At 59.5% G+C, this 13684-nt stretch overlaps 1 protein-coding gene across 1 annotated transcript in view; it reads right to left on the reverse strand.

Annotated features, from left to right (window-relative positions):
* Nucleotides 1-13046, reverse strand: part of HCN2 (hyperpolarization activated cyclic nucleotide gated potassium and sodium channel 2) — a 28526-nt gene extending 15480 nt beyond the window's left edge. Inside the window, exons 1-4 of the mRNA XM_045830825.1 lie at nt 12346-13046; nt 2719-3142; nt 1773-1934; nt 509-727 (exon numbers count right to left, since the gene is read on the reverse strand). Of these exons, the coding sequence (XP_045686781.1) occupies nt 509-727; nt 1773-1934; nt 2719-3142; nt 12346-12989 (1449 nt within the window). The 5' untranslated portion in view covers nt 12990-13046. The remainder of the gene's footprint in view (nt 1-508; nt 728-1772; nt 1935-2718; nt 3143-12345) is intronic.
* Between the last annotated feature and the right edge of the window lie 638 nt (nt 13047-13684).

Genomic DNA, 13684 nt, shown 5'->3' on the forward strand with positions numbered 1-13684 from the left:
CATCCTTGGTCTTTATAGAGAGAAACTAAGGCACAGGGGAGACATCAAGAGCAAACTCCAGAAAGGGGTGGCCTATGGGGCCAGCGGCCACTCTCCCTCAGCCCTTTCCAGTCCCCCGGCCCTTGAATTAGCCCCATGGAGACTCCCCCAGCCCTCAGGCCAGGTGCAAGTGGCCAAACATCCTTGATGCCCCATAGGCCTCCCCCATGGACATGGCTGACCAGCTTGTCCTCAAGTGACCCTGGTCCTCTAGGACCCTGCTCGGTGCCTGCCTGAGCCAGTCCAGCAGCCCCAGCATGAGTTTACCTCCTGGAGAGGTCCCCATGCATCCCCATCCCCCAGGGAGCTCCCTGGCAACACATGGACTGGCCCTGCCCTGTTTGGATGCCATGGCTCCTGTCCCCCTCCCTGGCACGAGTCCCCTCCTGGCTCCAGACTTCCCTCTAGGGTCCTCGCCGCCCCCCTCCCCCATGGAGCTGGGGGAATGTTAAAGGAGGCGCCCCCAGACCTTTTCCTGGTACTGGCGCCTCGAGGAGTCCAGTGACTGGATGAGGGCAGTGGCGTGTCCGATGAACATAGCGTAGCAGGTGGCTCCCACGATCATACTCAGCATCGTCAGCCAGATGTCGGTCATGCTCTCAGGTGCCTGCCGACCATACCCGATACAGAGCATGTGGCTCATGGCCTTGAAGAGTGCAAAGGAGTAGAGCTCGCTCCACGAGTGATTCTGCAAGGCCACAGGTATGCAGGTGGGCAGGTGCTCACAGCCCCAGGGAGCCCCTTGACCCCAAGGGCCCCACCTGCTTGTCCTCCCCCAGGCATCTGAGGTGGTGAGCTTCCCGTGTCCAAAGATAGCCAAAAGAAACTAAGACTCAGGCAGGTGACCTAGTGTGTACATGAGTCACAGCAAGTCAGAGGCAGGGGCAGGTCTGGATCTGCCTCCCCACTTTACTCCTGGAGAAACTGAGGAGCGGCAGGAACAGAGTGTGGCTCTGGGTGTTCAGGAGCCCCCAGCCCTTTGCAGCCTCTGATAAGAGTGTCCATAAGGCCAAGAGGATGTGAAAGTTCCAGGGACCCTGGGGATGGTGAGCTGAGGACACCGGAATCTGATCAGAGAGGCAGAGGGTGGAGGCATCTGGCAGGGCCAGGAGGACCACCCCCCCCAACCCAGTCCTCAGTTGACCCTGCTGGGGGAGGGAAGCAGTGGGGCCCCGTTCAGGAAACAGGACAGCATGCCTGGGTGTCCGGCCAGACAATGAGCTGCCTCAGCCGGACATCTGTGCCAGGCGCCACGCGCGCGCCTGAGGATGTTCCATTTACTGTCTTTCGCCCGTCAACTCCCTCCCCCCTCCCCTCCCCTCCTCTCTTTCCACTCCTCCCCCATCCCTGCTCCTGCCCAACTCTAAGTGTATCCCAACCCCACATGGGCCAGAGGGACCCAAGACTTCTTTTAATCATCAGCATCTGAGCCAGGTAGCAACTGGTGACTGGGTCTCCACAGATTGTTTCTTCTGGCCCATGATACCACGTTTCCATTTGTCTTTTGAATAAATTATGTACATAAGAAAGTGGACTCAATCGCAAAAAAATAACCCAATAAGCAGATGATACTCTGTCTGGGTGACAAAAGTTGTCATAGTCACTTCAATGATCAAGGAGCTACCTGTTCATGGTCCCAGAGGGGAGCTACCCTAGGACTGGGCGGGACACAGCCAGGTGGGGCGGAGCCCAGGTGGGCGTGGGCTGGGCGTGGCACAGGGCGGGGCGCTCACCACCATGCCGTTGATCGACACCCAGCAGTTGCGAGGGAAGTCCTGCAGCATGGGCACCAGGAACTGCAGGCAGCCGTCCCAGTGGCACAGCAGCAGCATCATGCTGATGAGGTTGCAGATGCGCATGACCGCACTCGCCAGGTCGTAGGTCATGTGGAAAATCTGGGGCATGGCGGGCGGGCGCATGAGGTAAAAAGGAGCCCCGCCCCCTCCAGCGGGACCCAAATCCCTTCCCAGCATCCCCCACTCCCCGGAGGCCCTGCTACCTTTCTGGGTAATGAAATGTCCCCAACGAGAGTATGTGGTCCCTGCCCAGCTTGGTGCCCCAGATAACCCCTACTCCTGTCTCCCAAGGTCATTGTCCCTACCTACAGCCCTGTCCCTGCCTGCTTCCCCTCTTGGAGCCTTGTCGCTGCTCTGGAAACTGGGGGTGACATAGCTCGGCATGGGCAGTCCAGAGGTGGCCCTGACTTGAGGGACAGGGTCATGAATTCACTTTCCTGAGCCTCAGTTTCCCTACTGCCAATGGAGTTGTGGATTCCTCCTCTTACAGGGCAGAATGAAGGAAAGGGGTGCAATGTGTCAAGGGTTCACGCTGTGTTCTCCATGAGCCCACGTCACCGCTCCGCCCCACAGCAAGCCCAAGTTCTGTTCCCTATGATATAGGCCCTTCACTGCAGCCTTTGTGACCCCACCCGGTGCCCCCTCAGGACCCTTCTCCTGTACCTGTAGTCCTGCCTTCTCCTTGTGGCCCAGCCTCTGGACCCTCAAAACCCTACCCTGAGTCTCCCATCACTGCCCAGCCTGGTTGGTCCAGGTATCCTCACAGCCCCACCCCTGCAGCCATGACCTGGCTCACAGCCCCCCTCAAGCCCCACCCCTGCAGCAATGGCTCCTCCCACAGTGTCCTTAGGCCCCGCCCATGCAGCCCCTTTTGCACCCTCACCTCCTCCCACTGGTGAATGTAGCGGATGAGACGGGACAGGCGAAGCAGCCGCAGAAGGCTGAGGATCTTGGTGAAGCGCACGATGCGCAGAGCTCGTGCTGTCTTGTAGACTTCGGAGTCGATGCCTTTCTCCACGATGAGGAAGATATAGTCCACGGGAATGGAGGACACGAAGTCCACCACGAACCATGTGCGCAGGTATTTTTTCTTGATCTTCTCGGGGTCCAGGATGATCTCCGTGTTGTCCTCGATCACAATGCCCGTGCGGAAGTTCAGCACCAGGTCCATGAGGAAGAACGTGTCCGAGACCACGTTAAACACAATCCATGGGGCCGTGGTCTCGTCCTTGAAGAAGGTGATGCCCACCGGGATGATGATGAGGTTTCCCACCATGAAAAGCAGCATGGTGAAGTCCCAGTAGAACCTGGGGGGAGGTGTGGGCATCAGCCCCAGAGCCCTCACCCACGTCACGCACTCTGCCACGCGTGTGTCCCCACTGTGCACATGAGCCTTCAAGGACCAGCCCAGATCTCTCCTCCCACAAATTCAATCCGAGACGTTGGCCCCAGGTCATGACTACTGCGGACTCTGCCTCCAGGAAGTCCGCCCACCTACCTCCAGACAGAACCTCACAGCCTGCTGGGCTGCCCAGCCTGGGCCCTACCGCTGACCCAGTTCTAATCTTCCCTTCGTGAAGAAGCTCCAGACCACACAGAACCTAGGAGGTCACTCAAAATTTGATTAAATGTTTCCCTTGACCAAACAGACCCAATGTGCCTGGCGTAAGTGTGCAGTCCAAGGGACAGGAGAGGAGAGACAGCAGAGAGCAGCCAAGCAGAGAGGAGCCAGGGTGGTGGGGAGTGTGGGGTGGGGGTGGGGGTGGAGGGAGGAGCATGGGTGGGGGGTTCAGTGGGGACACCAGGTGCTGGGGAATGCAGGCAGGAACTGGACATGGCAGCTTGACACCTGGGGGTGCAGGGCACCAACTCCTCCGTCCTGAGCAGCAGGGTGTCCATGGGCAGCACTGGCTATAGTGCCATTTCAGGAAGCGCCCTTGCAGGCCACAGACAGGAGGCCGCAGGGGTGCCAGTCCCACAGGGAGAGAGAGGCACAGGCCAGGGGTGGGGGGGGCAGTGTGGAGGGCTGAGACTGTGGGAGTGACCTGAGCAACAGGACATTCAATGTGATAAATATGCCCAAAAAAGTAATGATAGGTGCTTTCCCAAATACAAGACCCCAAAGTCAATTCCTAAACTCCACCTGGAAAGTGCTCTCAGAAAAAGGCCTGTCCATTCGAGGAATACCTATTGATGGCCAGGCATGGTGTCCTGGATAAAGTGTCCGTGAGGACACACAGACACAGCTAAAGGCCACATGGAAAAACTGCAGCCCCGCAACAATCAAGAAAATGTGAATCGAAACCACTCTGAGGGAGAACGGCCAGCTCCTCAAAAGTTAAACTGCGTCGCCATACAATGCAGCAATCCACTCTTAGGTGTGCACCCAGAGGTTTAAAAGCAGGGAGTCCAACAGGTGCTGGTGCCCCCATAATCACAGCATCACAATGCATAACACCCAAAAGGTGGGAGCACCCCGAATGTCCGCCACTGGGTGAAGGCAGTCCCTCCACACACTCAGCCACGAGAAGGAGGGAAGCGCTGACACTTTCTGCAACATGGATTGACCTTGAACCCATGATGCTCAGTGAGAGAAGCCAGACACAAGGCCACGCAGAGTGTAATTCCAATTACATGAAAGGCCCACAACAGGCGCATCCACAGGGACAGGAAGTGGGTTCGTGGTTGCCAGGGGCTGAGGAGTTTCTGTTTTGGAAAATGAAAACATTCTGGACATGGATGGGGTGATGGGCACATAACACATTGTGATAGTACTTAGTGTCACTCAACTGTACACTTTCAAAGAGTAAAGACCGAAGTTTATGTTTTATATATACGTTAACATTATAAATGAAAAAACCCTGAAGTCTGGGGGTCTTGGCGGTAAGCAGGCACCCCAGACAGGGGTCCGAGCCCACACCTGCAGTCTAGATTCAGGCAAAGGGTGTCCTCAAATTTTAAACAGAGAAAATTATTTGGCTTTGCCTTTAATGCTGAGAAAAGAGCACCCCCCCCCCCCCCGCCAGATCACGTCAACCCCTTCAGGGGTCTCTGGTCTTCAATCGCCAGGCAGGTGTGTGCCGGGCTCTCCTGTAGGACCAGTCCCCTCCCCATCATGGCCGGAATCCCCATGTCCACTCAGGGAAGGTTCCATCCCATGTAGGTGGGACAGTGCCTGGGAGGACCCTGAAAGGCTGCCACTCCCTGGACTCCTCCCGGATGGATAGAAGAGACTGAGGCTCCCAGTGGTTGGGGGACTTGCCCAAACCAGCACACGTAATAAACAGCTGTAAGCCCCAGCGCTGGTTTGGCTGCGGTAAGCTCCCTATTTTGGTAGCCGCTGTAAATTGGCTCCTTCCTGATGGCACTGTGAGAGCTATTAACACCATGCCTGCCGGCTGGTGTTCCACTCCAGGAAATTGATCTCAAGGAAACTGTCCAAGAGAAAGAGAAAAAAATTAAAAAGTTATTTACACCAACATATTCACAATAGTTCAGCCTGTGAGAGCCAAAGGCTGGAAGGAACCCAATGTCTAACACCGGTGGCAGCAGCCAGACCCGGCCGACACGCACTCCTGCCCACTGGCAGACAGGACTCTGGACAAGCCCCCCTGCCCCCCCCCCCCCCCCCGCCGCCAGCCCTTGGGAACCTCAGTCTCTTCTGTCCATCCAGGAGGAGCCCAGGGAGTGGCAGCCTTTGAGGGTCCTCCCAGGCACTGTCCCACCCACCTGTGATGGAACTTTCTCTAAGTGGACATGGGGACTCCAGCCACGATGGGGAGGGGACTGGTCCTGTGGGGGAGCCCTGGACAAACCTGCCTGAGGTGGGGATGAAGACTTCGAGAGAACTGAAAGGGCTCTGGGGGTGGGTGTTCAGGGCAAAATCAAATGACTGCTAGAAATTCCAGACCATGTCTTGCCTGAATCTAGACAAGGTGTGGGGCTCAGGCCCCCACTCTGGGGCATCTACTCACCCTTGAGAGCCCAGGGCCCAGCACCCAGTGGAGCTGAGGGCCCTGCTGCCCGCCTCCTGCCTCCAGTCCCCACTTCCAATCCCCAGAGCATTCACCACAGAGCTCCCAATCCCGCCCACCCTCTCTGGAATGAGACCCGTGCCCCCCATCTTGGGGCACACGTCCTGGTACATGGCAAGCAAGAAAGAGTGACTGCGAAGGCCAGGGGGCCTAGAAACTATCTAAAAGTCCCCAGAGCATGAGGGCACCCTTCTTGACTTTCCTTGTTACTGGATTTATTGGGGAGGCACTGGTTAACAGGATTATAGTTTCCAGGCGCACAGTTCCACAACACATTGTCTGTACACTGTATTGTGTGTTCACCACCCCAGGTCGGGTCTCGTTCCATCGTCATTTATCCCCTCCACCCCCTCCCCCCTCACACCCCCGCAATCCCCACACTGTTGTCCAAGTCCATGAGTATTCATTCTTTTCTCCTCGGTCGCTCCACACACACACACCCTGCAACAAGGGCACCCTGGACAGGTGACTTTGCAAGTGTTCTCTCCTTTTATTCCGGGGTAGGAGTGGGGACAGGGACCACACTTCCCCACTGACAGACCAGAGAGGTGGCTCAGCCAGGACGTTGGGGCAAGGAACTGAGACCCAGGCATGCCCCCTGCCCTGGTGCCTGTCCTCAGTCTACTGCCCCGCCGTCTGGGAGCTCCCCCGCAGGCCCTGAGCCCCAGCCCTCTCACATGCTGTGCACTGTCTTTCCCTGGGTGATGTCCCCAGGGCTTATGAAGCATTGGAACAGAGGGCAGGGGACCGAGGACAGGATGATGGGCAGCATGACCCAGTGCCATGCACAGGACATCTCACCTGCTCCAACTGGGATGCCCAAACTGCCCTGGGCCCTCGACCCTTATCTTCTCCAGCTCGTGTCCCCAAGGGGAAGCTGGGTAGAGGAAGTGGGTGGAGGGTAAAGGAATCCAGGGTATCTGCCCCAGCACCCCTACTTTTTCCTCGCCCGGCCCACCCCCTTGGGCTGTGTTGAATGGGGCTAATAGTTCTTCTCTGAGCCCCAGTGCCTCATCACCCAATCCTGGCGGCCCCTTCCTCATCGGGCACCCCAGGGACCAGCAGGACACAGGGCCTACTGGGGCATCGTCAGGCAGCCAGCAGGGGCTGGCACATGGTCAGCCCCTCAACTACCCAGCACCTTCAGTGACCACAATTACATCCTGTGCTATAAAATCTTCCCTAACAAATAACAGTGGGGCCTTTACCCGACCCAGACCCTGGCTGCTCTATCCAGGAGGGGAGAGGGTGGACTGGCCAGTTCACACCTTGTTCATGGAGAGAGAAAAGAGAGCCAGAAAGACTCAGGGACAAGGACAGGGAGTCCCAGGGAGTGGAGGGCTCAGCAGCAATGACCCCTGGCCCCTAGGCCCAGGCTCCTCGGCTCCAGTGCCCCGTAGACGGGAGAGAGCCTGGAACCCTCTCCCAGGGGCACCCCCACGGGCTGGTGACCTCAGTGGGGCCCTGATGGCCACCGCCACCATGAGCTCAGTCATCCTCTAGCTGCTGCCCAGCTATTCTCTTGTCTCGGACAGAGAGACCAAGGCACAGCAAGTGTTAAGTGACAGGACCCAGGCAGCCAGACTTCCCAGCAGGAGCTCAGCTGAGGCCTCACAGCTGCTGGTCGGGGACACGGTGAACAAGGCAGCTGGCTGCCCGCACCCCCACCAGCATGTGAGAATCCAGAAGCCAGAGAATTACAGATCCGGCAAATCTGAGGGATTAGGGGCCAGGTCCGTGATTAAGGGTGAGTGGGGACGGAGGATTAAGGGCCTGAGCCCTCGGATGCAGAGTCACGGAGAGGTGAGTGTCAGGGATTAGGAAAGGGAGATTCCTGCTGGGGAAGATCCTGGATTCCCAGCTTATCCCAGGACAGGGCAGACTGTGGGGCTGGTGGCGCGCCAGGCCCTGTGACCCACAGTGACCAGACAGACTTGCCCTCCCTCAGAGCCCCCAGCCCAGGCGAGGAGACAGGTGCTCCACACAAACAGATACATGAAAGGGATGTCCCAGAGGTGCCACTTCAGCCAGAGTGGTCAGGGAGGGCTTCTTAAAGGTGGTGGTACTTGAATGGACAGTGGAGAAGGAGTCCCTTGGTGGAGTGTGGGAGGTCTTGCACCCCAGCAGAGGGAGCAGCAAGTGCAAGCGTCCTGTGGTTGCAATGGGGTTTCCCCTTTTAAGGTTGGCTGGGTAGTCTGGGGCTGGACCAGGAGGAGTGAAGGAGGTGAGAGGAGATGATAGGAAGGGGCAGGAGCTGGGCTCCACAGGGCCTTGGGGGCTCTGGCCAGGGGAGATTTTACGTGAGGGGGAAATAGGGACACATGTGTACCTTGAGACGCCCTGCTGGCAGCTAGTAAGGCCAGGGAGTGGGCAGAGGGCAGCATCCAGGCAGGAGATGGGTGGCTTGTGCCAGCTGGATGTCGGGTGGATATGCTGATGGGGGAAAGTGTAGCAGGGTCTGGCCTGAGCAAGCGAGTGGCTGAGGAAGGGATCCCCACCCCGAGAGCATTCCCCTAGGGAGGTTTGAGGATTTGAGATTTTTAAAGAAGAGAATTCAGAGACCAGAGATTTGAAATTCTAGCTGAGGGCCCTGGAGCGAAGAGAGAGGCTTCAGCCAGCCCAACCCTGATCCCGTCATAAGGACCAGGGAGCTCACTTCCTCCCAGCTCGGGGTGGTCTGGACCTCAGGCCTCCCACCTGGGAAATGGGTTTTTCCACTGACTCCCACTCCAAGTGCCTTCATGGTTGTCTGGAGCCAGGGAAACCCTCACCCCCCAACTCCGGATAATGTGGGGTTTATTTTTGTGACCTAATGTAGGGATTTGCAGGGAGCCCCCCGTCCTCAACTCTCACTGATCCTCTGGACCACAGGGGGCAAGGGATGGGGGCCTCTAGTCCTGTGGGGTTCTTCAGGCCAGACTCCTCTGCCACCACATTCTGGGGAACCCCAGAGGAGGTGATGCAGAAACGGGTCAGCATCCACAGGTCCTGGCCTTGTAGAAAGTCCTCTGAGGGCCAGGAAAGGGGCCAATTCATCTTTCTCTCATGCCAGGACCTCCAGTGGCGGACAGTTCAGAAACACTGAACTGAAACTCAGCAGCAGCAGGAAAGACTCAAGTCAGACCTCAGAGACAGGTGGACTTAAGAATAGGTTGAAAGGCAGCAAAGAAGCCAATTGCCCAAACTCTCTCTAGGGAGATGAGGACTCCGTCCCCAGGCCAGAGCTCCCCTGGACCTGCTCAGCATCCAAGTGTGTCCTTCAGTGGGTTCAGAGACACCCTGGGCACCCACTGTAACAGGGACCTCTACAGACCCTCATGCCCATGGCAAGTAGGCAATATCAGCGAAAAGGCAGCCTCTGAGCATCTGAGCAGCAAACACAAAAGAGGTGGGAAACAGCAGGGTGCTCGTGCCGAACAGGGTTCTGGGGGAAGCAGCTTGTGAACTGGGAGTTGAAAATCAGAAGCACTGGGGTGAGGACACATGTGGCAGGGGGACCAGCTTGTACAGAGGCTGTCACTCCGTAGGAAGGAGAGGAGAGAGGTGCGAGATTTGAGGCCTGGAGAGATGCTGGCCCGGCTGTGAAAGCCAGATACCCACTTCCCCTCACACCACCGCATCACATCTGGGAAAGCTGAGCAAGCGGTGCCGGAGAGGACTCAAGGTGGCACAGGGGCTTGCAGCAGACACCCTCCATGGTAAGGTCTCAGCTGGGTCATCTCCCTCCTGCAGAACTCTGCAAATGCCCTCTTCCCTGGATGCTCCACAGCAGCCCTTGCAGAATGAGGCACAGCCAGGGCCGTTCCAGTGCACCTCACGGTATCTGTCCCTTTCTTGGTGCCAGGAGAGTTCCAGGCCCGTGTGCACGGGTAGGCCCCACTGACAAGCAACAAAGTCACAGCTCAAGGAAGTGGAGACTCCGTGGCACTAGGTGGGGACCTTGGGGGCTGGGCAGCAGCCTCCACCTCACCACCCCACTTTCCCCCTTTAATTGGAACAGTGCGTGGACACGGACACTGACGGGGATGGTGTCTGCATCGTGGGTGTTGAGGACACAAGGAAGCAGCAGTGGAAAAGTGGGCCCAGAAAGGCCCCTCCCCACTGTTCTGTGAGCGCTTTTTATAAAACACACATATGCAAACTTAGAGAGAACCCATGGCGCACCCCAATTGGTGCCCCCTATATCTTGAACAATCCCTGAAATGCCTTTTCCTCCCATGTCCTCTTGGCCTGTATGGGATGTGGCCAGAGGCCAGGCTGCCCAGAGGTCAACAGCATGGACACAGGGGCCAGCTGGCCCAGGTGTGAATGTCTGCTCTGCTCCTGGCTAGCTGTGTGGCTTTGGGCAAGTGACTTTACCTCTCTGTGCCGCGCCTTTCTCGAGTGTAAAATGCAGGTAGCTGCAGTACCCACTGCACAGTGGACATGAGGATTGAATCAGTATTTGCAAGGTGCTCCCACAGCACCTGGCCCAGGGAGTGCTCAGGTAGCATTGTTTTGGTCACATGCTTGAGGTCTGTCTCCATCTTGAATCAGAAGGGTCTAGAAGGGGCACAATTCCCAAAGCACGTGGTTGTGGAGGTCCTGCTATACCCCAGCTTGGCAACAGCCTAAGTTTTTCAGTTTGACCGTTGCTCCCCTAGTCCCAGCTACAGGCCACCTCCCACCAACTCATCCCATTTTACAATTTAGCTGACCAGCCCCAACCTCATAGCCAGCCCAGGATCCCACAGGCAGCTGTGCTCAAGGGACACAGGATGGGGAGGCCAACTGCTCCTCCCAGCACCCTTCAGCCAAGCCCCACTCTACCCCTTCTGCAAGGAAGAGAGAGCCTGGGGTGGCCACGTGCTGGAGGGAATGGGGGATGGTTACTTTCTGCAGCCATCTCCCCCTGACCACCATGTCCCCGATGTACCTCCCCAGCCAGATGGCACCAGCTCCCTGTTACAGACTGGAACATGACCCTCCACAGCCAAGACCCGGGCTCTCCCAGCTTGTACCACCTACAAAGGCATGCTGAACTCCCATGCAGGTTGGGACCATTCAGATGCATCCCATCTTGGTTGCCCCTCGGTGCCCTCCCCCTCCTCCGCAGCCTCTCTCAGAACTCAGGTCACTGATCAAAGATGCATTCACCTCCCGGGGAAGGTCTGAGGGGTGAGGAATTGAAATCCTGGACTTTCTTCGAGCCTTGTCTCGGACGTGCGTATCCCTGAGTCTCATTTTCCCCATCTGTCAAGTGGAGACCCCGGATATGGCGGCGAAAGATGGGTGGGTGGGAAGGGCTGGGGTGGGCTGGGGTGGGATCACCTCTGAGCTACAAGATCTAGTGACTCAGAGCTGCGGCTGGGGTGCTGTCCGTGGTGCTGAAACCGCGCCCTCCCTGAGAGCCGGGGCTGGGCGGCCTGGATGCGTCCCACATGGACCCCACTCACGTACACAAAACCTCAAACATATCGTGCACACAATTTACAAACACTTCCCACCTGTGCACACCCATCCGGGCACCCGCGCACATACCCCATCTTCCTCTAACACATACCAGCGACCCACCACGCAGACACTCCCCTAGGAGCACGCTCCTCCCCATTACTCCTCCCACGCCCCCAGGACCCCCGCTCCCCGCAGTCACATGCTCGTGATCGCACACACGATCTGCAGTGATATGCACTGTCCACACTCACAAGCCACAGAGCGCTCGCCCAGGAACAAGAAGGGCAATAATACAGGTCTTGGGTGGCCCTAAGTTTCCTCTTGACTGTAGAAAGAGCAGTGGGGGTACAATGGTGACCCTGCGCTCGGCCTCGCTCTGCGCCTTTCCACGCATCAATCAACCGGTTTAATTTCTATCAAAATCTACACACCCACTGACACATGTGCACAGCAGCTGAGACTGATGAGGCTCAGGACACAGCCTGCCCGGGGACCCCGGGATGCTAAGCGTTCCCTCCTCACGAAGTATCCAGCCTCGGGGAAGGGACGCGCCTCCCTGTGGCGTGGAGCGCAGGTGGAAGTCGTGGAAGCGGGCCGTGTCTGCTTAACCCTTTATCTGCCAGACTTTCCAGGGCGCGTCCTTCCCGGGCGCACTTCCTTCCTCCTTCCTTCCGTTTCGCCGGCTCCCCGGCACCCACGTTCCCCTCTATTCGTCCTCTCCGTCCCTCCGCGCTCAGACCCTGGTCCTGCGGTTCGTGACGTGCGCCCTCCCGGCAGGGCGGGGGATGTCTGGGTGCGTGGGAGGGGAGCGCCAGGGTTACGGCAGGAGTCTGCGCGAGCCTCCCAGTACCCCTCCAAGGGCGGAGCCTCGCGCACTCAGGTCATTCCAGGCGGTTCCCGGACGCGCCCGAGGTCACCCAGGGGCCCCGAGGTCACCTGCGGGGCGCACTGCCCAGACCTCCGCGAGGCGGTCCAAGGACGGTCCCAGCACAACCGCTCGCTGTGACCCCTTAGCGCCGGCCCGTCCCTCCCGGTGGCGGTACCTGAAGTCACTGTACGGGTGGATGATCCAGGCCCCGGCCGACTTGACGCGCTCCTGCTCGCGCTCCACGGCCTTCTGGCTGCCGAACATCCGCAGCGAGAACTTGTTGACGCCCGGCTGCAGGAGCGCGCCGAACTGGCGCTGCATGAAGCTGGCCTGGCTGCCGCGAGGCTCTCCAACCGGGCCCGCCTCCTCGCTGCACGCCTCGTCTGCCGGGCCCGGCCCCGAGGCCGGGCCCGACGCTGGGCCCGCGGCTGCCCCGCGGCATGAGAACGACACCTTGGGTCCCCGCGCCGGGCCCTCGGGCCCCGCGGGGCTGCACTGCGGCTCGCCGCGCCCGCACTCGCCGTTCGGGCTGCCCTTGGCCGTGCTCGCCGCGCCCGGAGTGCCCGGACGGCCGCACGAGCTGTCGCGGCTTCGGAGCCGGGCTCGAGGGCCGCCCTCGTCCGCCGCCTCCGGGGGCGCCGCCTCAGTACGGGGAGGCTGCTGGAGGGGCGCGGGCCCGGGGCCAGGAGGGGGCGCGGGCGGCGGCGGCGGCGGCGGCTGCTGCTGTGGGGGCGCGGGCGGCAGCGGCGGCGGCGGCCCCGGAGTGGGGGTCGCGCCCGGGCTTTCCCCGGGCCGCCCGCCGCCCCCGCGCGCGTCCATGGTGAGGAGGCGCCGGGCAGTGCGGAGCGGAGCCGCCGCCGCCGCCGCCGCCGGCCGGAGCCCGAGGGAGGCGGGGGAGGCGGGGGCGGGGCGGGGAGGAGCCGCGTGGGGCGGAGCCTGGTTCGCAGGGGCTGGGCAGGGGCGGCAGTCCCGCCTCTGCCTGCGCCCTCTGCGCTGCTCGCCCAGGCTCCGCGACCGGGAAACTGAGCCCCCAGGGTCGGGGACGGTCCAAGGTCACGCGGCCGGAGACCTGAGAGATCCGCTTAGGCCTCTTCCCAGAAGTGGCAACTAAGGCCCACGAAACGAAAGGACGCGCCCAAGGTCACCAAGCTCAGTCGCGGGGCCGGAGCCTTTGCGCGCGACCTTGACTTGGCAAGGGGCCTTAGATCCTCCTCTGTCCAGTGCTCCCGGCGGGGCGGTAACCGTTGCTGGTGGGACACACAGAAGTGAGAGCGTTCCCGTGCCAGCCTCTTTCCTTTCTACGGGGTTGAGGATTTCATAATAAAACGCTGGTTTTCAGGCCACAGGAGACTTTGGCTTGTTCACCTGAGGGCCCTTGGACAAAGCTCTCAAGTGGGAATGTGTTCTGTGGGGAGGGGCAAGGTGGGGTTAATGTCGCCCGTCCCACAGTCGCCCCTCTCGCCCACCTCCTGCATATGAGAAAACTTAGGCTGACAGGAAGAGCCACTAAGGTC

This window comes from Phyllostomus hastatus, unplaced genomic scaffold (genome assembly GCF_019186645.2).
Source record: "Phyllostomus hastatus isolate PE091 unplaced genomic scaffold, TTU_PhHast_1.1 phas_contig_159, whole genome shotgun sequence".
Lineage (NCBI taxonomy): Eukaryota > Metazoa > Chordata > Mammalia > Chiroptera > Phyllostomidae > Phyllostomus > Phyllostomus hastatus.